The following is a 24,640-nucleotide window of genomic DNA, read 5'->3' as shown; positions in this document are numbered from 1 at the left end:
GGACCAACTGCTCAGGGCTCAGCGCCGATGAGGCGATGGGTGTGCCAGGCTCTTCCTGCCCTGCCCGGGCCTTCTTGGCGGGGCTCACCGCAGCATCCCCGCTCTCCTCCACCTCGCCGGCGCCGGGGGAGGAGAAGGGGTACAGTGTCTTCTGGCTGATCACCCTGAAGCCGCCCGGGGCCCCATGGGGCTGGCACAGGCTGTGGTGGTCCGTAATTGGCGCCAAGCCGCGCACATGCTCCCACCGAGGGGGTGGGCTCCACTATGTATTTTTTAACCTAAAATATCCACACTGGGAATCGAGCCCTCAACCCAGGCATGTACCCTCACTAGGAATGAAACCATGACCTCTTGGTTCATAGCTCAACGCTCAAACACTGAGCCATATCGATGAGGCTCTTTTTACCCTTTCAACGTGGCAACTATGAATTTGAATTTCATGTGTGGCTTGTAATACATTTCTGTTGGCAGTGATGGTCTAAGGGAGTGGTCGGCAAACTCATTAGTCAACAGAGCCAAATATCAACAGTACAACGATTAAAATTTCTTTTGAGAGACAAATTTTTAAAACTTAAACTACATAGGTAGGTACATTGTTATTAACTTAATTAGGGTACTCCTAAGGCTTAGGAAGAGCCACACTCAAGGGGCCAAAGAGCCGCAGTTTGCCGACCATGGGTCTAAGGGATGTGAGTGGATTTTCCTGTTTGGATTCCACTGATGGCCGAAAGAGGCCGCCCTTAGCCATCACTGCCAGCCTCCAGGAGCCCTGTGGTCATTCACTCACCAGATTCTCTCTCTTTTCCCAGGATCCTATCTGTCAGAACACAGCGGAGTGTGTACACCATGCACTGAAAAAGAGGGTTTCACCCGTAGTCCCAACCGCCTCTCTTCTTGCCTCCCCTGCTCTAACTGCCCTGCAGGTAGAGATGTAGACCTCATGCCTATGGTTAGGGCGCCGGGCAATGAGTTGATAATTGTATCGAATGGGGGATCAGAAACCTAATTGCCAGCCCAGCCTGGTCTTCATCATACCCTTTTTCATGATATGACTTAGGCCAATAAAATAAAATGAAAAAAGAAATTATTTTTATAATGCATGCCACACAGGAGGGACATCTTTTAAACCATCAGGTGGAAGTGGTGGGAGAATAACCTGTCCCTTGAAGGGAGGACTCAATGGCCACATCATGGAAGGGGTGGCCGAGTGGAAAAGTGCTGGTTTGGAGCCGGGATGTGGGGCTTGTCCTGGCCAGACCCCTCCTGGCCCTGTGCTTCCTGGCAGGCTCTCCGCCTTCCTCAGCCTTCACGGCCTAAGGCCTCTCTGCAGGGTTAAGTTTGCGGAACTCACCCAAGGGTTCCTCCCCACCCAGGGTCTCTCAGGTTATACCCGACCCTTCTTAATCATCCCGTAAACCAATAGATATTTCCTCCCAATCCTGATGTAATAAATAAATAATCATGGCCTTTTTTATGTACGCGGTTATTGCGGACAGGTGAACAGTGCTGTCCTTTTTGCACCTCACAGACATTGCTGCAGAAACTAACCCTCAAATCTGTGTCGAACTGAGTGAAGCTGAGTGTGTGTGTGGGGAGGGGGGGGGCAGTTGAGTGGTGAAAAATGGTTTGAGGGACACGTGATGGAAATGTATCCCCCGAATCCTATCCTTTATCTTCAGATAAAGTACAAATAGCTGCATGCACCAGGACGAGTGACACCCAGTGTCAGTGCAAGGAGGGCTGGTACCAGGATAAGGATTCTCCTGAGTACTGCCAACCGTGCAGCCCAAGGTAAGACACGAGAGCCCGCCGTGGCCATCTGCGTGTCTTCACGCTCCCGCTGCAGCACCCTCTTCCCACCCCTCCTCAGCTCGGTTTCCCTTTGGCCAGGCTGACCTTCCCACTGGGCACAGTAGGCCGCTAATCAGGGCCTATGAGCCTGTCAGTGGCCCATGCAAAGCTATAGGTTTTCTTAATATCAGAAGGAAGGGATTGTGTACAATGCAGCCATACTTGCAGTCATCTTTATAGCAATTCAATCACAAAATGGTTTTGTTTTTTTGGGGGGTTTTTTTTGTGTGTGTGTTTTTTGGTGCCGGCATGAGCCCATGAACACGTAAGTGTCCACAGCCAAGTCATAATGACCCGAGTCTGTAGCTCCTTCAGGGGTTCCTCAAACCCCTGCGCCAGGTCCACCACCTTCCCCCAGGGCCCTGCTCCCTCAATAAGACTGTGTTTTCCCTGTTATTGGGATTTAGGAGCCAATAGTAATTTGGTCTTTTACAGTGCGGCTGTGCTTGGTGGGGACAGTCAACGGGTGGAGGACAAGAGGGTCCTTGTATTGAGGGTTGACTGCAGCGGTTCTCAACCTGTGGGATGCGACCCCTTTGGGGGTCAAACGACCCTTTCACAGGGGTTGCCTAAGACCATTGGAAAACACATGTATAATTACATATTGTTTTTGTGATTAATCACTATGCTTTAATTATGTTCAATTTGTAACAATGAAATTGGGGGTCACCACAACATGAGGAACTGTATTAAAGGGTCGCGGCATTAGGAAGGTTGAGAACCACTGGACTAGAGAATGAGGCTCAGCTTGTGGCTGGAGTGAGCTACTTCCTCACTCGGGCTCCCCCTGCAGGTCAGGGAAGCTCAGTGCAGGCCTTATAGAGAAGGCCCAGCTCCTGTGGGTACAACTCTGAACTGGAGCCCTCGGGGGCTGAAGGTGGCATCAAGTCCCTCCTGAACCCGGCAAGGGGGTGAGAGGGCCCGTCGGGCAGACAGGAGAAGGCTGTTCTTTTTCCACTCTCCCGCCAGGGGACACTGGGTGGGTGTTGCTCCCTCTTTCTCTTCCTCTTACCCCTTCACATGCTCCCTGTGTTTGAACCTAGGTGCCCTAATGGCAAGGTCAAGGCCAGGGACTGTGGCCCCTTCAACGACCTCGAGTGTGTGGACCAAGAATCAGGTATCCAGGCCCATGGGGAGGCCCCAGTTCCTGGAGAGCCAGTGACCACCAGCCTGGACGCACCCACTGCTCCCTCTCTCTCCTCAGGCACACCATGGTGGGTGATCCTACTTGCCTGCATCTTTGGGCTTGGAGTCCTTGCCCTGCTGGTTACATTTGTATATTGTTGGTGCAGGAGCCGTAACCTTACAGGTGAGTTTGGCGGGAGCGATGGGCGGGCACTGGCACTCTCTGCTGCTTCCCTCACTTCCTGCTTCAGACAGAAAGGCCCACCCCTCCGTCTCCCAAATCTCTGGGTCTTTCTGGCCTGGCTGTGCTCTTGTTCCCTGGGATCACCCCTACCCCCACCTCACCTGCACCTGTGGAGGGCCGGGGTCCTATCAGTCCCCGTCTTGGGGCTGATGGTCACTTCCTCTCCTGCCAAGTCGGGGAGGGCAGGCCAGTTCTTCACATCTGCAGGGCCCTCAGCCAAGGCAGAGGGGTGGTCAGTGCCTCAACTGGGTGACAAGAGTCAGGAGGAGAAGGTCGGGAGGGGGGGCGTGGTTTACAGCTTTGATCAGAGCAGAACCCAATAGAGATTTGATATGTGTTTACTTTTACTTCTTTCCCTCGTTTTTCCCCCTTCCTGAGGGTGTCCCAGAGTTGGATTGCCCTTCCCTGTCACCAGGCCCAAGGCACCTTGTCAGTGTCTGAGCCCCAGCCCATGCCCTTCCCAGCAGGGAGACCCTGCAGAGGGGGCCTCCCACGCTAAGGCAGACACCCTACTCTTCTAGGTTCTAGAGCGGCCACCAAGAGCAGGAGCAGGGTGAGTGGGTTTCTCCAGGACCTGTGGCATCAGGTGGTGAGGAACTGCTTTCTGCCCACAATAGGGCCCTGGGTGGGTGTGGCCTCAATTTGTCCTGTGCTGCTCTCCCCGGCTCTCTAAAGTGGCCCTGTCCTTCCTGCTGCTTGTGACACCCAGACCACGGCCCTGTACTCTGGGCTGTGGGGGTGTCAGGTGCTGAACCCCCTTAGCACAGCACCAGGGTCCTGGTGCTAACAGCAAAGTCCTGGATGTACTGAGCCTCTGCCAACCTGAGAGGAGGGAAACCTGGGAGGGGCGGGGCAGCAGAACCTACGTGTCCCCTGAGACCCTTTAGGGAGCCTGGGTGTGGACTCCTGAGTCAGCTCTTTTCCTTCCCAAGGGCTGGTTTGGTTGCTTACGAACCCCAGGAGAGGCCGAGGCTCTGGACAATGCCCGCAACCTGGCCAAGAGCGACAGAGACTCATTGTCCTCTGAGCAGGAACAGGAAGAGCTGGCAGGTGGCCTGGTGCAGCCCGCAGGAGAAGCACAGCTTCTACTGGTGAGTGGGGGCGGCCATGCCAGGTCCTGGCCTTTGTGCTGGCCCAGGACTGTGTCAGAAGCAGGGAAAGGCCAGTGCTGGTCAGGGCTGCTGTCCTGGGGAAGGATGGTACAGGGAGATCAGGACCTGAAGGGGAAGGGGCTGCACTGCAGGGAGCTGTTAGCTCTGTGGAATGCCTGGGTCTTCTTATCTGTCTAGATGTCACAATATCCCAGAGTCTGGAACAGGCAGGCACAGGATGGCGTCCTCATCTTTCTTGACTGGCTGAATGAGGGCTGCAGATAGTCCACTGTGTAGTTGTAAAATAATTTAGTAAGCCATTCCTTGTAACAATAGGAATATCAGACTTATTACAAAATTCTTATTATATAAAAGCCTATGTGACTGGTTGCTATGACATGAACTGACCACCAGGGGGAAAACACTCAATGCACGGGAAGAAAGATGCAGGAGGCTTCTACCACTCCCTGAGAGGATGGGGCCTGAGGGGATCAGGCTGAAACCACCTCTCTGACATCCCCCAAGGGGTCCCGGATTGGGAGAGGGCGCAGACCAGGCCGCGGGACCCCACTGGTGTACGATCCATGCATTGGGCCTCTAGTATGATAATAAATCTTAGTCTAGATACCTAATCCTATTTGTAGGGTGGCATTTAGAAGTAGAATTTCTGGGCACACACACGTGCATACAGTTTTGGTTCATATCAGTTCATGAGTTTTAGTATGACATTGAGTGGTAAACCTGTAGAAATATTTAATTTTTATTCCTCAGAAGCTTAGAAAGTCATTTCCCTTAACATAAGATGAAATTCACTAATTTTTTAGAGTTTTTAAATTTACAATGATTTTTAGCATCTAGCGTTGTTATCCAAATGGAACTGACTGTGTGACCTGATGTGACATGAGGCGTCTGAATTGTTCTGAGTCACTGTCTCTTTCCTCCAACCCCATTTCACAATGGATCCTCTCATTCCCTCGGCTTTTGGCTCCTCCTTTATCAGATGTGAAATGTTTACAGACTTTCCTGTTTCCTGTTTCCTTTATCAGATGTGAAATGTTTACAGACTTTCCTGTTTCCTACGGTGTGCTCTTTTTAACATGTGTTGTTGTTTTTTTAAATTGATTTTAGAGAGGAAGGGAGAGGTATAGACAGAAATATCAATGATGAGAGAAACATTGATAGGTTGCCTCTTGCATGCCCTCTAGTGGGAATCAAGTTCACAACCTCGGGCATGTGCCCTGACCAGGAATACATCACCTGATCTCTTGGTTCATGGATCAGTGCTCAACCGCTGAGCCACACCAGCCCGGCTACAGTATGCTCTTTTAAGGTAAAGTATAAAAGGAAACAAACCAAAAAGGACAATAATCCCTCGATCGTGATTAATCACTTTTCACATTTTTTAAAGTAGTGCTTATCCACAGTGAGAAAAAGTAAATAGTACAGAAAGGTTCTCAGGGAGTGGTAGAAGCCTCCTGCAGTCTTTCTTCAGCCCCCCCCCCACTTTTTTATTTCAGGTAATTATGAGAGACAATTCTTTTTTTTAAAATGATTTTATTTTTAAACTTTTATTATTTTTTTAATTTAAATTTTTTATTGTTTAAAGTATTGCATATGTCTCCTTTTCCCCCCATTGACCTCTCCCTGCCATTCCCATCCCTGACTCATGCCCTCACCCCCGCCCCCTACTGTCTGTGTCCATGGGTTATGCTTATATGCATGCATACAAGTCCTTTGGTTGATCTCCTACCCCCCCTCCCCCTTCCCTCTGAGGTTGGATGGTCTGTTTGAGCTTCTGAGTCTCTGGATTTATTTTTGTTCATCAGCTTATGTTGTTCATTATATTCCACAAATGAGTGAGATCATGTGATATTTATCTTTCTCCGACTGGCGAGAGAATTCTTTGCTGAAATCTTTGTGCATATGCCATCTATATACAATACTCTACCAAATGAAACCTTTTAATAACTGAGAGTGCACATACCTTGCCAAAATATATTATTTCTATGCATACAAAATTTAGAATTATTTATAATATTTTCTCCACCCCACCTCCACAAAAGTCATTGGAACATTTTTAAAATATATTACCTCACCTTAATCCAAGAAGAATTGAGATCTTTCAACATTCAGTATTTTTCTTATCAAGGAAGATAGCATTGCAGATCAGGAGTTTTATTATGACTCAGTTAAGATTTGTGTTTTTCTTCCGATTAATTCCTGTTTCTACTAAAAGCTGTTTCTTTGTATTTTATGTGTTTTGCGACCCTTACTGGTTGGACCCCGTTGTAATTCTGTTTTCTAATTTATTGTTTCTAGTGTGTTTATTAACATTCACCAAGATATGCATTTATTTATTTATTTATTTATTTATTTATATTTCAGAGAGGAAGGGAGAGGGAGAGGTAGAAACATCAATGATGAGAGAGAATCATTGACCGGCTGCCTCCTGCAAGCCCTCCACTGGGGATTGAGCCTGCAATCCGGGCATGTGTCATGACTGGGCATCGAACTGTGACCTCCTGGTTCATAGGTCGATGCTCAACCACTGAGCCACACCAGTGGGACACATTTAGTTTTAAATATTGTAGCTTATACCTTAGGGTTTTAAAAATTTATAATCATGTCTAAAATAATGATTGTTTCTGCCCTTTCCACAAGTCCTGCCTCCTTTGTTTCCAGAACTGACAATGTTCACAGGTGCTTAGAGAAGGTGCGCGTTCGATCTTGACTGGATTTCACTGGGAAGGCCTTCAATACTTCACCTAAAGGAATGATGTTGACTCTTGTTTTCATATAGAAAATCTTATCATTATGGATGCAGCCCCCTATTTTTGAAGTGTTTTTAAAAAATCAGAATTCATGTTTAATTTTACAAAATGCCTTTTCAGTCTCCATGCAGACAATCTAATAGTTTCATTTCCTTATTTAGATTATCAGTGTGGTACAGTATTAGTGATCAATGCACCTCCAGCTTTGTGGAAGAAGTCTTACTTAGATTTTGCAAAATGCCCTCATATATATTCTTTATTTGAGTCACATACATGCCTGGGAGGGAGTGATTGTCTCCTGATGGGGTGGGTGGGAATGGACTAGAAAGGGCAGGAGGCAGCTGTGCAGGGCGGTGAGAATGTTCCATGTCTTGATTGGGTGATGGTTACTCAGGTGGTCCAGTTGTCAGAGCTGGAACTGACAGGGAGTGAGCATTACTCTAGGAAACATGGGTCTCCATGAGCACACAAGGACACAGTCTGAGAGGCACAGCAGGGAGGTTCCTCTCTGTCTCGATAGAGACTGGGAGGGAGGTGGCTGCCCCAGGTCACACAGCTTTCTGATGGTCAGGCTCACTTCTGGAATCCAGGACTCCCGACTTGAACCCAGGGGGTTTTCCACTCTATTTTACAGGGACCGATAGGCACTGACGAGTCTCAGATGAGAAGAAAGCTGCTGGTTCCAGCGAACAACGAGAACCCCATAGAAAGTGAGTGATTTGTTGGGGGCAGTGGAGCAGTGTCCTAACTGCTGTCCGCATAGCTGTTAGGGCAGTACAGAGCCAGGGATGCTGGAAACTGGGGGCCTAGGCTGATGGTCACTGGACCGTTAGGACAGTAAATCCCCTCCCCTCTCCCTCCACCCCCCTCCTCCCACTGCACACCATCCCATCCGTCACAACAATGTTCTGTACTGCCCTGTCCTTCTCTCCACCACCTTCCCCCTTCCCCGGCTGCTCAGGGCCGGGCTCACCACACTGAGGGCACCTAAGGGGCTGGTGCTGTCCAGCAGGCCACCACCAGCCCAGGAGACTACCGAGCACCTGACCTCTGGCTAGGCCAAATTTAAAGAGTGTAATGATAAACTACAGATCAGATTTTAAATACAAAAAAGGAATATAAAATATTCCATTGGTAATTTTTTTTATTGATTGCCTGTAAATATAATATTTTGTAAGTATTGAATTAGTACCAGATAGTATTAAAATGAATATTACCTGTTCCATTTTATTTTCTTCAATTCGGCTATTAGAAAACTATAAATAAGTGGTCCTGGCTCACCTTATATTTCTGTGGGCAGTGGTGTGCAGTGCATTCCACACACATCTCATTGAATCCTCAGTACAATCCCATGAAATGGGTGGGGTTTGCTCTGCTTCCGGGTTAAATTCTTGCTCAGAGTCTGTTAGTGCCCGTCTCACTCTGCCAGTTTGGTGGGTGAGGCCAAGCTGGGTGTGGAGCCAGAGATCATCCCCCTCCAGGCCCTCGGGCTGTGCACAGGTGCAGATGTGGCAGCCCCGGACCTTACGCTCAGGATAAGTGCAGGCTCCCTCCTCTGAGGGCCTGTTGCTCTACAGTCTGTCCCACTCTCTGTCTCCTACCACATACTCCTCGCTCGCTCGATCCATGACGTCCATCTCCCCTCCCATGTGGCTGTCAGCCTTCCCTTAAAGCAGAATTCTCTGTTGATCTTGACTCTCCGAAGTGCCATGGGCACAAGCGAGGCCCAGACTGGCCTGATTCTAGTACTGTATGCTGATGGGAAGCAGGTAAGGGATGACGAGCGGCAGGTAACCACCAGGGGGCGCTCCAGTATACATCTGCCCTTTTTGTTGTTAATCCTCATCCGAGGATATTTTTCCCATTGATTTTAGAGAGATGGAAGGAAGGGGAAAGACAGAGAGAGAGAAACATTGATGTGAGAGAGACTATCAATTGGCTGCCTCCCACATGCGCCCTGACCAGGGCCTGGGATTAAGCCTGCAACCGAGGTGTGTGTCCTTGACTGTAATCGCACCCAAGACCCTTCACTTTGTGGGCCGACACTCTAACCACCAAGCCAAACTGGCTAGGTCTACATCTGCCCTTTTTGCAGAGTTTCCCCCACCCCACCTGACTGTCTCTGTGGCTTTTTCCCATCTAGCCCTGAAGGAGTGCTTCTATGAGTTCTCAAGGATCGTGCCCTTTACTCGCTGGGAGCCGTTCATGGGGTTGGCGGGCCTCACGGAAAATGATATCTCCATAGCCAAAGCACAAGTGTTGAACCCGCGGGATGCCTTGTATCACATGCTGATCACCTGGGTCAACATCAAGGGGAAGGCTGCCTCAGTCAACACCCTACTGGACAGCTTGGACAAGCTGGGGGAAACGAAAGCAAAGGAGGAGATGCAGGACTTCCTGCTGGAGTCCGGAAAGTATATCTATGAAGTGGGTGAAGCAGGTTCTGCTGTTTCCCAGTGAAAAGAATCTCTTTTGGAGACCAAAGCTTTCCTAGTTTACCTTTTCTCCTGAAAGGAAAATAAGACTGGATACTACATGGCTGGCCAGTGCGGCTCAGTGGTTGAGCATCAACCTGTGAATCAGAAGGTCATGGGTTCTATTCCCTGTCAGGGCACATGCCCAGGTTGCAGGCTGGATCCCCAGCAGGGGGTGTGTGGGAGGCAGCTGCTTGATGATTCTCTCTTACATTGATGTTTCTATCCCTCTCCCTCTCCCTTCCTCTCTGAAATCAATACGCTTGGAGAAATTTCTCTTCAAATTGGTTCATAGGCCAATGCTCAACCTCTGAGCCACACCAGCCAGGCCTGGCACTTTTTCATTCTAATAGACTTCTACGTTTTACTTGTTATTTAATGTTTTGTATAATCCATCTGTGTTGTTATGTGTCCAGGTATTTATGTCTAACTGTGATAGGGCTCTTTTTATTTTTATAGTTGAAAGTTCGTTCTTGTATTATTATTGTTTATTATTGTATTATTTTCTGTAAACTTATTTTTGCCCCACCCTGTATATATTTGTATATTTATGGAAAACTTTTTGGAAATGTATTTACTAGGTTGATCACATGTGTTACTTAAATGAGAGAAGTTAACAAAATTGCAAAGGAATCACCGCACCTCTGCGGGTGGTGCTAGTGAGTCCCAGCTCCCTCAGGTGCAGTTTGAGCTTGTCCAGCATTAGGGGACCGGCCACTTTTACCGCAGGGGTGGGGAATGTCTGGCCCTCGGGCCCTGTAAGGCCGACAACCATTTGGTCTGGCCCTGCCAAGGCAACCACACGTGGAACTTGAAATTCAGGAAATCTAGTTTTTTTCATAGCAATATAAATTTATATTAAGTGAATCATAATAATAATGTAAATTTTGAGGGACAAGCAAGAATGTCCATTACGGGACGTTCATAAAATATACTTTAAGTACACTGCAAAGGTTCTAGAACATTTTAAGTGCTATAGGCATTTGGATGATAGAACTTCCTCAAGTACTGGCAGCTTTGTCCAGGGCAGTATCCAGTACATGACGGTATTGAGGTGACTCCAAGGACAGTCAGCTCCAGGCCGCCTGGGAGTGTACAGGCTGTGAAAGTGTTAACACACTGTGGCAAAACTACTGCGATCCCGTGATGATGAGACGAGGTGCGATGAGATGATTCCTCGCGACGTGGATGACCTTGCCTCCAGTAATTGACAACGATGTTGTCGACTTCTCTGCTGACACACATGGTAACTCCAATCCACCCTTTATCCACACGTCCACGATCAACAATTCTCAAAAAACCTGAATCTCAGGTAAAGATTAAGGACATTATGGTACAAAGAAAAGACCTCTAGAGCCGATGATACAAATGTTGGATATGTTTCAAATCCAAGATGCAAGATTAGAACAGCGATCAAAGCAAAATAATTGCGTTGCTGGTGACACACCCACTGGATAGTTATTAAAACTTAAGGGTGTGACACCCTACAAATGGCGACTACAAAGAAAAGAAAAGTTAATGCAGAATGTCAGTCTTTCCAAGAGAAATGGACAAACGATTATTTTTTGTTGTTGAAGTAAAAGGCAAACTCGTGTGCGTTAGCAGTAATGACAGCCAATCTGGAGCGTCATTATAGCTCAAAACATGCTAAACTCGCCCTAGCTGGTTTGGCTCAGCGCATAGAGCGTCGGCCCTCGGATTGAAGGGTCCCAGTTTGATTCCAGTCAAGGGCACATACCTCGGTTGCAGGCACCATCCCTAACCCTGGTCAAGGCCAGTGCGGAAGCGGCAACCAATGTGTCTCTCTCACTTCGATGTTTTTCTCTCTCTAAAAAACCAAAGCAAAAAACATGCTAAACTCAATGAGTTGGGAGGCCAAATGCATCTGGATAAAATCAATGCTCAGGATAAAATCAATGAAGTGCAGACGGGCCTCAGCCAATCTGAAGAGCCGGTTGGGTGGGGGTCCGAGGCATCGTATACCGCTCCCCCCCACCCCCCATCTATAGGTCTCAGAATTCCTCTGGTGACTATTTTGGTGCAGATTCATTCCCAAGGCCCCTTTTCACTTGGTTGGGGCCTTCCCAGAATTCATGAGCAGCACCTGGCAACTTGATCTTGCCCAGCCTTGAGACTGCTGGCTTCTCTGCTCAGGGAGTAAAACTCCCCTTTTTTCTTTCCTCTTCCCCCCTCCCTTTCTGCATTCTCTGGTTAGGGAAGGTTTTTTAACCATTTGCTCTCCTGTCCTTGGCTGGGGAAGATAATGGCTTGTTAGTTACAAGCTGCAAATTGCCCACACTGTTCGGCCTTGTTTTAACTTTCCTGTCTCAGTTTCCCTATTCCTCTGCCCTGGAATCCTGTAACAGTTCTTTTCAAAACTTACCATCGCCCAGAGTCGACTGCACTCCAGACTGACCGACGGAAACCTGAAAAAGCAGTTGCGAGTAGTAACATCATCAATACCAGCTACACACCTCACCAAATACACCACACACCTCACCAAAGAGAAGCAGGGAGCTTAGTTAAATGATCAAATATAGCAGGCTAATTTTTAGGTTGATAATTTTGTATGGCTCACAAATGATGTTATAAATATCCACATGGCCCTTGGCAGTAAAAGGTTCCCCACCCCTGCTCCACAGGGACCACTCTTCCATGTGATTGTTGTGTTTGAATATTTATAGATGGATTTTAACAAGTGAGAAGTGGTGCTGCCCTGTGTCGGCTGCTCCCGGCCTGGGCATCCCATGCCTGTGTCTCCTTTCCCTCATCTTTGGATGTGTGTGAGGAGGGTGGGAGATGTGCGAGGTACCTTCTAGGTCATGTGCCACTTCCAGTCATACTGGTGACATTCAGCCCTAGCTGGCTCTGGGGCTGAACGTCAGGGGTCAGGGTTCTGCTCCCGCTGTCTGCCCTGGTGCTAATATTTGATAACTTAGCATTAACAGGGCTGTCTCCCTCCTCCCTCCTCCTATTTGGTTATTTATTCAGGCCTTTATTAGTCTGTAAACATGAACTGCACCTGTAATTTCATCCTTGGTGCTATGAGACAGGCCAGGTACTTCCTGCCTTTGCTGTACTGTGAGGACGCTCTGCCCTCGCGTCGTCAGATGCTGTGAATGACTTTTCCAGTCAGGTTCCAGCTTGGTTGTCTCTTTCTTAGTTGCCTGGTTGTCCTGTTTATTTCTTTAAAAGGTCATGAAACCATGAAGTTGTCATTTTGTTTCATGTCCGGTTTACATAGCACCTCGCACTTAATAGGCACTCAGTGTTTCCTTAGTGATTGGGTATTTTTTCATGCTTCTCTCCAGTGAAAAGTGCACCTTTGAAGTTTGTTGGAAATATCAATAACAATACAAGGAAAGCCATTAAGTACAAAATATTCATGTATTTATGAATCCATGACCAAATTAAATATGAAACCTCATATAAAAAGAGTGTGGGTTTGTTGTTTTCTCCGCGTCCGTCCTCCCATCCTCTGGAACAGCTCGGAGTGACATGAGTCCTGGGCTGTCCATTCTCACTGTGGGACTCCCTCCTTCCTTTCCCCGGGTGCTTTCATACTTGCCCCCCATGGCCGGGTTCCTGCTCTGACTGAATTTCCAAGTGGGACTGGAATCATAGCCCCTCCTTCCCTCTCCTCCATGCCCTTCCCTGGGAGAGGGACCCCCAGGCCTGGCCTGCCCCCTCCCCCCAAGTGGTGTCTCTGGGTTACACCTGCGCCTCCTGGGCCACCCTCACTTTCTCCCCGCACTGGCCAGGGCTCTGTCCTGCAAACTCAGATCCCACATCCCCGCCTCGCGGACTTGAGGCCTTGGCTCTCCCTTTTACCTACAGCTCCTGGGAGACCCTGTGGCTCCTCCTCTGTTTCCTTCCCCAGAGCAAAGGTGCTGGGGGCAGAGCTGTTCCCTCATACACTGCCCGCCCTGCCCCTCCCATTGCTCCTCAGCCTCCCGAGGCCACAGACCGGCCAGCAGAGGGCAGCACGCGACCGGTATACCCAGCAGCCACCCTGGAGGACTTGGAGGGGAGGCAGCCAGGGCCTTGGGCTCAGACAGCATGGGTCACAGCCACTCCAGCCATCTCCTGCTGCTTCTTTTGACGAAGACTTAACCTGAAATCTCTAGGTCTTGGCACCACGGGGTTGTTACAAAAGCTTCCTTTGTTTCAAGTTTGTTCTCTCCCAGACCTGAAGCCTGACGGTGGTGGGACCCACTCCGGGGCCTGGCCCTAAAGCAGTCCCTCCTCCGGCCAGGCAGCTCTGGCTCCGGCTCCACAGCTCTGAGCCCCGGAGCAGTGTCTCTCCGGCTCCACCCTCATCAGAGGGACTCTGTCTTCTGTCTAGAAAGGATGTGGGAGTGAAATAGGACCATCGCGGCCCAGCTTCTCCCCGTGGGGCTGCAAGTGCTCTCCTCATCCTCCTCTTCTCTGGACTGACTCTGGAGCTGCCCCGGCTCCATCCTCCCTTCCTTGTCCCCTTTTATCCCAAACCAGCACTAAGGCAGGTCCTGTCCTAGGATCCTGCATCGCCGAGATTCCTATTCCCAAGTCAGTGACCTTTTTCCTGGCCCTTGACCCCTACCCCAACCCGCCCTCCAAAACACATCCTGTGGGGTCACCTCTGAAGGTGAGGAGGTTAACCTGCCTCTCATGATGGGCAACAGTAACCATCCAAGGCCACGGTCAACCCCGAGGCCAGCTTCCCTCCCCCCCACCCCCCACCCCGGCCCCGGGTTCTTTACACCCGCAGGCTGGAGGCCTGGAACTGCTGCTGCCCCAGAGCCTCCGGTCCTGGGCATCCCTCACTGCAGGCAACAGCCCTCTCCTCACAGGGCTCGAAACACTTCTATAGTCTAAACCTTTGTCTCATCAATGCGGGGGCCCGTTTGGTTTTATAAAATGTAAGCCATACAGGGTCTTTTTCTGTCCTTTCGTTGAGGGAATAGAGGCTAGAGTGTTTCTGTTGGTGGTGATTTTGTTTGTTGCTTTTTCTTTTTTTGCTAATTTTGCCCCACCCCGTAAGAAGCCATGCGAACTAGAGGAGCCCAGAGGAGCCCAGGATTGCTGCGTCCAGACCCCCTCCACCCCCTTCCTTCTTTCCCTGTTCTAGCTGTTTCCTTTGGATCCCATCTCGGAGTGTGAAGGAGAGTGGAGGGAGAAGTTTCTCACTGCACCAGGAGACCCTGCTTCTAGGCCTGGAGCTCTGAACAACTCCACTTCCCTCTACCAGGCCTGGCTGCTGGCGGCCCAGGAGGCACCCCAGGAGGTGTGGCCTCCGGCAGCTGCACCCAGGAAGTGGAAGCCTTGGGCGGGGCCCTGAAGGCTTATCTACCCTGACTTCTCCGGCGAGGATTTGAGTAGGCTCCGCGTGGAAATGCCCACAGAACATTTGCAACCCCCAAGTCCACTGGTGGAAAACTATGGCCCATAGAGGCCGGACCTCCCTGTGCACTGCTCACCGGGAGGGGGCTGCCTCCACAGACCACAGCTCTCATGGCTGGAAGTTTCCCCCTTGACTCTAGGGTTGTCCAACCCAGAGACAGGATGTCAGCACTCCCAGGAGCTGTCCCCTGCTCCCACCTCCCAGGAGCTGTCCCCCGCCCTGTTTCAGAACTGGGGGCCTCCGAAGGGGGTCCCTGTTCTGACCCACGAGGCCCGGCTCCTCTCCGGCTGAGCTGGTGGCTGGTGAGAACAGCCCCGCCCTTAGGGTCCTGGTTATGTGGGTCCCCTTGTCCCTGGGAGGTGGAGGGGGCGATGCAGAGAGCGGAGGGGCAAGGGCAGGTGGGCACAAGAGCAGCGGAGTCAGAAGAGGGCGGCAGCATCTCAGACCAAGGCCGAGGAGGAAGATGGGGACGCCGAGGAGGCCGCAGGGGAGGACGGGGAGGAGGGACTGTTCCAGAACAGCCACCGCCGCTTGGGCTGCCGCTTCAGGTGCAGATAGTCCTCCTTCTCCCGCTCCTTCCGGGCCCGCTGGTAGTGATCCTCCTCCTTCAGGTACCACACGGGCGGCCAGCGGTGCTTCTCAAAATACTCCTGGTTTTCTGGAGCAGAATGCGGTAGGGCTCGGTTAGAAGGAAGGCAGAAGGGGCGAGAGGAACCCTGGGACGTGAAGGGAGTCCAGGGACCCGCACCCCCACCCTGATGCCTCGGGGACCTGTCAGCCAGGAGCACATCCCAGGCCCTGGGCCACAGGGGAAGCCCCTGCCTTCACAGAGCCCCCACCTGGCTGCAGAGCTCCCTAAAGAAGGTCCCATGGGAAGGTCTCAAGGGGTGCGTCATGTGTCCTGGGAATAAAACGGGGGCGAAGAACGAGGCAGGGAGCAGGTGCGGCACCTGCTGAGGTAGCAGCATCCGGCAGAGCTGAGGTTCTGAGCTGAAGGGGGCGTGGGCTGCAGGAGGGTCAGACCGAGAAGGCGAGGCTGAGGGGTAAGGACTGATTCCGAAAGGCGTAGGGGGCCACGGGAAGTTTGGAATCAGGGGAGTGATGTGATTGGGGCTGGGCTTTAGAGAGAAAACGCTCCAAGGGAGAGAAGGGGGTGAGAGAAGGGTAGGGTGCAGAGACAACCTGGGAGCAGGGAGGAGGGCCCAGCAGAGTGGAGGTTGCCCAGTGCGGACCTCAAGGACACCGAGTGGCAGGAACTCCGGGAGGCGAGGGACACCTCTCCCAGGTGCCCATGCAGTTCCTGTTGGGCCCCAGGACCTGACACATTCATGATGCAGAGGCAGAGTCCCAGGGCCTCAGAGGCTATCCAGAGGATCTGTGTTGTCCGAGCTGTGGCTTGTGGCCATTCCTTGTGAAACCAGTGTAGTACCATGAGCAGAATTACGAACAATTTATGTCTTTTCTATATGGGTCCTAGGTCACCATGTAAAATGTAGTTCTTATTGTGGTGTCCTGTCCAGGAAGTCTGAGGAAATACCTCTAGTCCTACACCTTCTTTATACGTGTGAGGCACAGAGCCCAGACAGGTGGAGTGAGCTGCCACCGGTCCCCAGCTGCCCTGCCCACCAGGTCGGCGCTGTCCGCCTCTGCTTGGCTGGATGCAACTTTGCAGGCTACTTCCCTCCTGCAAGATCAAGTTAGGCCCAAGGACCTTTGGCAGCTTCCGGGTGCCCTGGGGTCCGGTCGGAGATTTGGACCAGGGTGGAGGCCCCTTCAGCGTGAAGCGGGGGGTCAGCAGGTCCTGCCGGGGATGCTCACCTGGGGACATGGCCTTCATGTCTCGGGGGAACTTGCGGCACACGTTGTTGTAGTTGGTGCAGATGTGGTGGAGACACCAGTCTGCCAACTGGTACGCACAGTGGAACTGGGGAAACACAGAGAGGCACCGTGCTGAGACCCAGGGCGGGGTCAGCACCGGCAGCTCCGGTTGCTGTCAGAGCAGAACCTTCAGTGCAGGTAGCGAAGGCCGTGCAGTGAGTGGGAGAGCCCACCTGGAGAGGCACAGCCACACAGGCACCACTACTATACCACCACCACCAGCACCACCAGCACCACCATGACCACCACCACCAGCACCAGCACCACCACCACCACCACCTCGCCTCTGTCCTGTGCCAGCATCCGTGGAAATCCCAGGCCCTACGCTGTGGCTTCCTACTGTGTCTGCCTCCTCAGATCTTACTCCGGGCGATGTTCTTCTCTTCCCCCGCCGGGGCCAAAGCAGTCTACACTAAGGTGTTGATGACTGGGCTTAGAGCTGACTTTCCCAGGTGTGTCTGCAAGCCTTGAATCTGCTATGCTTTAACTCCAGAACTGATCTTTAGTGCTAGAAGGGCCGGTGTGGGGGATTCTGCTAATTTGTATGGGAATAAGGAGGTGGGCAGTTAATTTTAGTCCTGCGTGTCCCTTAAGTGACCTCAGGCAGACAGCAGCCATGTCTACACAGGAGGCTGGGGTTCGCTCCCCTACCCTATGGCTGCCTGAAGTCTCAGCCCCATGCTCCCACGCCAGCTCTCCTCTTGGCAGGTCAGGGTGCATCCTCTGGCCAGGAGGAGGAGAAGGGCTCACCCAGTCAGGGAACTGAGGCTGACAATGGGTTCCCTTCCTACCCACCACCTCTCAGCCCCTCCCCTTTCACTGCCAATGGGCAGACAGAGCCCAGAGTTGAACCTGTTGTAGAGAGCCCTTCCCTGGCCACCATACCTGAGCCAGTTCCAGGAACACAAGAACGTCCCCATCGATGTCCACCATCATCTGAGTTGCTTCCATCAGCCCGGTCACGGTGTACTGCTCTGTGACACACACAGCCAGGAATCAGCTGAAGGAGCACATGAGTGGCCATGTGCTCACTTATACCCCCCAGCAGGGGCCCTAGTGCAGGGCAGAGAGAGAACAAGGCCAAGGGCAAGTCCCAGCAGGCCCAGGAAAGGCCACAGGCGATTAGAGTCAGCTCCCACCAGCAAGGTAACCGGAATTAGAGCAAGACTACCCCAGCAGAGCAGGGTGGGAATGTTAGTATTGTTTAAGAGGATTTTTTCAAGCTACATATGCTGCTCCAAATAGTCTGATACACGTAGGATGAAAGCCCCTGATGGAATCAGCCACTGCAACTGCCAGGGGGAGGGTATGAAGTCAGGTTTGCTGAGAACTATGAGTTAGAACTCCAGATTAAACCTAGCTGCTGGTATTAACTTAAATTTTAGAATGAATCGTGTACTAATGTTGCTTTTTAAGTTAGTGTTTATACCGAAGAAGTAAACACTTTCAGTCCTGAATTTTAACCGTATCAGTATAAACTCCTGAGGTATTTTATCTTTAAAAATATATTTCCCAGCTCAGTCCTAGCGACATGGAAACGACCTAGCAGCAACAGCCCTCGCCGCAGAAGAGCATTCCTGGTGCTCAGGCTGCAGCCCTGAATGCCATTTCCGGCTCTCGGGCACCAGGATCTCATAGAGAAAGGGCTAATTCGGGGTCTGGGGCAGGAAATGAACACAAGGATCCTGAAACACCTCATTCCATAGAACCACTTTGTTACTAATGTTGTGGCCCCACCCCATAACAAAGAAACAGAATTTCCGGAGGATGAGGCCCAGAAATCAAGATTTTAAAAAGATTCCCAGGTGATACTAATGTGCAGCCAAGGTTGAGAGCCACTGATGTAAGAGTTCACAATAATACTTAAAAAAACAAACAAAACCTAATTGGTCACCCTCAAAGGATGAAAGGATAGGAAACAAATTTATCTTGAAATCTGGATAAAAGGAAATAATCAAGCAGTCACCTGCCTTTCCTATTTGAATTATGCCACTGGTTAACCAAACAGTAGGTGAGGAGTTTTTCTCTTTCTGGAAATATTCCAACAGATAAACAAAGGAGGAATGACTGAATCGGAGCACTACCATTTCCCAGCTAATAAATTAATGGATCCAGGCAATGATACTCAATGGCTGATAACATCACGACAAGAGAGAAAAGCACAGAAACAACCTATGAAGTGTCTTACCCAAAGAAAACGGAATGTGAATGTGATCTAGCCTCTATGTCTAATAACTAGTCTATGGGAAGTATGGTGCTACATAGAAACACAATCAACTAAAAATCTAAATTTTCTAGATCAGTGGGTGCTTTGCAAGGGGAAATTTTCCTCTTTCTCTCTCTCTCTCTTTTTTTTATATCCTCACCTGAGGATATGTTTTGTTGATTTTAGAGAGAAAGGAAGGGAGACGGAAAAAGAGAGAAACATCAATGTGAGAAACATCAATAGGTTGCCTCCCATGCAACCTGACCGGGTAAGGAACCTACAACCTGAGTATGTGCTTTCACTGGAAATCGAACCCGTGGCACGGAACGACGCTCCAACCAACTGAGCCACACCGGCCAAGGTGGGAAAATTGTTATTTTTTTTTAATGAACAAGGTACCTATAGATCAGCGGTTCTCAACCTGTGGGTCGTAACCCCTTTGGGGGTCGAACGACCCTTTCACAGGGGTCGCCTAAGACCATCGGAAAACACATATATAATGACATATTGTTTTTGTGATTAATCACTATGCTTTAATTATGTTCAATTTGTAACAATGAAATTGGGGGTCACCACCACATGAGGAACTGTATGAAAGGGTCGCGGCATTAGGAAGGTTGAGAACCACTGCTATAGACGAAAAAAAACTTTAAAAGTATATCAAAAATAAAACCATGCTAACGTGATTAAGGATGTAAAAACAGGTTTATCATTTGGATGATAAAACTATGAAGACCAAGGAAGTGAGGCCATAAAAAGCACCTCCCAAAAGAGTAATAGGCAAAGAGGTAACTCCTGGGGAGGAGGGAAGGACTGTGATTGGGAGGGACGGGTGGAAGACTACTGTGTGGCTGGAAGGTGCTAGCTCCTGATACGGGTCATTTTGCTTTATAATAATTCATTAAGCTGAACACATGTGTTTTGTGTTATATTTAATAAAAATGTTTTAAGCTTGAATTTATAACTTCAGAGAAAGCATACCTCACAAAACATAAAGCATCACCAGCTATACCTACCCGGCATTTTCTGCTGATCCTTGATAACGGTATACACCAGTGATTCCCAAAGTGGGCGCTACCGCCCACTGGTGGGTGCTGCAGCGATCCAGGGGGGCGGTGATGGCCACAGGTGCATTTGTTTTAACTTTTTTTGTATTACCTTTCGATTCTGAGTTCAATAAATAGTTTCATAATTTCAAACTTCAATGTTTCTAATTTACACCTTTACTATATTTTACGAAAAAGGTAGAAACATTAATACATATATCTTTCTGTTTAATTGCTATTAAAATTTAAAAAAAATTAATTTCCAGGGGGCGCTGAGTAATATTTTTTCTGGAAAGGGGGCAGTAGGCCAAATAAGTTTGGGAACCACTGGTATACACAATACATTTTTGTACATGATTTCTAGCGTGCGTAGACCATTTCATGGGAAAAGTCATTCAAGATTATTTTCTATGAGCCTTTTCGTGCATCACTGCCATTTAACATTTGTAATGGCTACCTCGTGAAAATTACCCATGTGTGCTTAACCAGTAGTGCCTATTAGACTTGTCTCTGATTGCCCGCCATGATGAAACAAACTTATAGCATCTTTATATACGATTTTCCTTTGAGTCATTTCTTTGGAGATTGTCTTTCTAAAGTTGAATTACTTGCCCGGCTTGTGTGGCTTGGTGGTTGAGCGTTGACCTATGAACCAGGAGGTCACGGGTCTATTCCTGGTCAGGCCACCCGCCTGGGTTGCAGGCTCGATCCCCAGTAGGGGGCGTGCAGGAGGCAGCCGATCAATGATTCTCCCTCGTCATTGATGTTTCTATCTCTCTCTCCCTCTCCCATCCTCTCTGAAATAAATAAATAAAATAAAGTTGAATTACTTGGCCCAAGGATGTGGACAGCTTATGTGCTCTGGGAAGCCCGCACCACTTTTCGTGGACAGTGCGGATGCCATGCTGTCACAGCTGTGATCTTCAGAAGCCTCCCTCTTGCTCCCTGCCCTTCCACCCTCTGTGTCCCCCGCTGGGGCCCCTGGACTCCCTTTGCAGGCTCAGCCCTTATCCTTCCGGCTCTGATCAATGATTTCTGCCGTCTTCCTATGACTAAGCCCTACCTTATGACCATGTCTCATCGTAAGATTGATGCTTCCCTTATATCTGAGATTTGATCGTCTGCCCAGGGCCCCAGCAGCTCTGACACTGAGGCCTTCCCTGAACCTCGACCCAATGTCAGAGGCCCTGCTCTCTGCCCGCCCGCCGACCAGCCAAGAATATAACCCCCATATTAACACCAGCCTAGGTACCAACGCCAAGACCAATACCACACAGATTCCAGTTCCAGCATCACCAGGAGCTGTCTGCCTGCATTGCTGGCCCTGACTCTCATGGTCTGCCACTTGGCTCCCCTCTTGCCTCAGTCCCTGTTCCGCCTGAGGGCCCTCGAAGGCTGTTGCCTTCCAAAAGCTGAGCTCCAGCCCTGGCCGGGTGGCTCAGCTGGCTGGAGTGTCTTCCCAGACACCAAAAGGCTGCAAGTTCGATTCCTGGTCAGGGCACATACCTGGGGTGTGGGTTTGATCCACAGTTAGGGAGAATATGGGAGGCAACCGACTGATGTTTCTCTCTCTCTTTAAAATCAATTTAAAAAAATGTTCTTGGGTGAGGATTAAATAATAACTAACTAAATAAATAAAATAAAATAAAAGCTGAGCTCCAGCTCTCACAATCCTTTCAGTGAATTAGAGGAGTGGCAGGTCAATGCTCATTGTCTGTTTCTGAAAGAAGAAAGAGAAAATAAAGATAGAAGAGAAAAGGAGGAGGAAGAGAAAAGGGAGGAGAAGGAAAAGGAAAGAATACAGAATAAAGCAGATTTATGTGACCAAACGAGACAAAGGAGGGAGAGGAGGAGGAGGACCGAAGGGTGGAAACAGGGAGCTGCATCCTATTCTCTCTGACCCCTCAGGCTTGCCTGAGGGAGCCATGCTGAGGAGCACCAGGCACTGGCATCTACTGGAGACCCTTTTGTTGGGCGGGAGTCGCCTTTGGATACGACCTACTGGTGACTCCATCGAGCATCTTTCTCTCACACACTTCATCACATCTGTGTCCTCACCCAACCCCCATACACGTCAACATGCTTCCTGCAGGTCAGCGGGTCCCTCAGTGCTAGAGGTGTATCCCCAGGGAGGAGCCAGGGGGAGAAGCCAGCACTGCTGGCGGGTCCCCTGCCTCCTCCCCCAGGGAGGTCTGCGCACTCGTAGTCACCTGTGAGGGCGACCAGGTGCGGCAGGCAGAGGCGGTTGGCCAGGATGATGAGCTTCATGTCGTCCAGGTCGGGGCTGGAGGTGAACATGCCGGTGTACAGGTACTCCAGCACCGCCCGCATGCAGCTCCTGCTCGTGTGCGGAAACACCACCTGGGGCAGGAGGAGGCAGCGCAGTGAGGTCGGCGTCACAAAGAGTCACTCACTCTGAGAAACTCAGAAGGCCCCGCCCCACACAGCCGGTCTCCCCCAAACAGGGAGCCACCCCTGGGCAGCCCCTGTACCTGCTGAGGGGCCCCCAACGGCCTGCCTCCCAGAGAGACAGCCTGTGCTAGCCCATCTGCTGGCCACACCAGGGAGCAGGGTTCTAACAGCTTTAAAAAGGACCTGGTTCTCACTGGCACCCTTCCGAGGCACCCTGGCTTAGAGGATGCGGGCAGCAGTCCTCAGGTCACTTACACCCACACCCTGGCTCCTCCCAGCCCTGCAGGCAGCAGAGCAAGTGGGGTGTGGACAGGCAAGCCAACATCAGCTGGCTTCTCGAAGCTGCTACTGTGGGCCTCTGGGATCTGTTCAGAGCAGCGCTGCTTCAACAACTGCTTTCTCCTGAGACGGAGTCGTAGGCTGCGCTGGGACCCGGCTGGAGCTTCGCAGCCGCTTCTATGATACTGAGAGGTGCTCGGGGCTGGCTGGCCCTGGGGCTTCAGAGTCCCTAGTCTCTCACTTAGCAAATCCCAACCCCACGCCCACGTCAAGGATCAGAGACCCACTCAGATCTCAACCTCCGCTTAGCTTCTCTTCCGAAAGGACTTCTTCCTGGAAATCCTAGGAAACTCCTAGTCCCCGTCGCAGGGACTGTGCTGCGTTGTTCAGTCCAGTTTTCCCTCCAGGTACTTGGCGAGCACTCACGAAGGGGCAGCGCTGGCTGAGGGGCGCCTGGCCGAAGTACAGACCCAGTCCCTGCACGCAAGACATCCCAGACCAGCTGGGAAACCGCGTGTGCACACTCAGCACTTCAAGCAGCTGCACAGAGTAGTACTTTGTTAACTGCAAGGCTGAGTTAATGAATAATTAATGTAATAGAAGTTCAGGGAAGATGGAGAATACCAAGGCCGCGGCCTGGGCTACTCTGCTGAGCTGGGAGAATGCGAAGATCAGACTTGAGAGAGTGGTTCTAAGGACACACTGCTAGGCCCCTTCCAGCTCTGCTGACACTCTCTGTCCTAAGGTGAGTTGGAGTGGCCGTGATCAAAGGGAAAGGTGACGATGTGAAGCATTTTTTATTTTCTGTATTTTTCTTTTATTATTTCCATCCTTTTTATTTTATTTTTTTATTTTTAATTTCTTTATTGATTAAGGTATTACATATGTGATGCGGTGGCACCTGGAGCCTTGCTGAGCCGAGGGCCTGCCCCTCCCAGGCCTAGCCAGCTCCTACAGACAGTAAAGGAATCCCTTTTGTATGCAAACCAACCAATCCGGAATCCACACCCGCACCACCTCCTTGATCAGCTCGCACTCCTAGCCACTGTCCACCTGCCCTAATTGCCCCAGAGCCAGGCACCAGATGACTAGGACAGCCCCTATGCCCCAGAGCCTGCTACATGAACCACGCCAGCCCATCTGAGAGCTTACCCTGCCTTTCCCTGTCCTTTCTTCCCAGGAAACCACAATAAAGGCCATTGCCCACAGCTCCCCTTGCTCTCGGTCTCCTGAACAATCCTGGTGCCTCCACATGTGCTCCACCCCTCAGCCCCCATGTGCATGCGTTCTCTTACTGGATCTGTGAGTGTAAAATGTATCTTTTCAATGGCAGTCTCATCCTGATCTGTTATGTTCACCATGCCTCACTTAATAAAACTTACACTTGAAAACAGTGATGGGTTCAGCCGGGGACACACTGGACTTTTTTCTAGTTGTTTCATATGTGTCAGGGAGAAAGCGAGGTACAGTGTGGAGTCAGAGGTTCTAAGTTCAAGTTCTAGCCTCTCCTTTCTAATTAGACAACTTTGCACGAGTCATTAACCCAGGGGTGGGCAAACTTTTTGACTCGAGGGCCACAATGGGTTCTTAAACTGGACCGGAGGGCCGGAACAAAAGCATGGATGGAGTGTTTGTGTGAACTAATATAAATTCAAAGTAAACATCATTACATAAAAGGGTACGGTCTTTTTTTTTTTTTAGTTTTATTCATTTCAAACGGGCCGGATCCGGCCCGCGGGCCGTAGTTTGCCCACGGCTGCATTAACCTCTTAGGCCCTCGCTTCCCTCATGTATAAGGTGGGAATGCTAAGCCATGTACGAGAGGCTGGGTGAGACGATGCTGAGATAATGTGTTGAAAGTGCTTTCTAAACTACAGAGT

At 50.3% G+C, this 24,640-nt stretch overlaps 2 protein-coding genes across 3 annotated transcripts in view; one reads left to right on the top strand and one right to left on the bottom strand.

Moving 5' to 3' along the window:
* The first annotated feature begins 35 nt into the window (after positions 1-35).
* On the top strand, positions 36-12,951 carry TNFRSF10A (TNF receptor superfamily member 10a). The gene is made up of 9 exons (XM_023764334.1): positions 36-139; positions 745-923; positions 1,680-1,791; positions 2,895-2,968; positions 3,056-3,160; positions 3,742-3,773; positions 4,153-4,311; positions 7,717-7,792; positions 9,226-12,951. The coding sequence occupies exons 1-9, from the start codon at positions 36-38 to the stop codon at positions 9,540-9,542; spliced, it is 1,158 nt and encodes a 385-aa protein (XP_023620102.1). The 3' UTR covers positions 9,543-12,951.
* A 1,523-nt stretch (positions 12,952-14,474) lies between these two features.
* Positions 14,475-24,640, bottom strand: part of RHOBTB2 (Rho related BTB domain containing 2) — a 13,023-nt gene continuing 2,857 nt past the window's right edge. Inside the window, exons 4-7 of one of the 2 annotated variants that reach the window (XM_006100740.3) lie at positions 22,280-22,430; positions 17,703-17,791; positions 16,758-16,863; positions 14,475-15,597 (exon numbers count right to left, since the gene is read on the bottom strand). In XM_006100740.3, the coding sequence (XP_006100802.2) occupies positions 15,380-15,597; positions 16,758-16,863; positions 17,703-17,791; positions 22,280-22,430 (564 nt within the window). In that variant the 3' untranslated portion in view covers positions 14,475-15,379. The remainder of the gene's footprint in view (positions 15,598-16,757; positions 16,864-17,702; positions 17,792-22,279; positions 22,431-24,640) is intronic. The other variant, XM_023764314.1, reaches the window with a different exon arrangement.

The sequence above is a fragment of the Myotis lucifugus genome, unplaced genomic scaffold, assembly GCF_000147115.1.
Source record: "Myotis lucifugus unplaced genomic scaffold, Myoluc2.0 scaffold_328, whole genome shotgun sequence".
Lineage (NCBI taxonomy): Eukaryota > Metazoa > Chordata > Mammalia > Chiroptera > Vespertilionidae > Myotis > Myotis lucifugus.
This window is presented reverse-complemented; position numbering and strand designations above follow the sequence as displayed.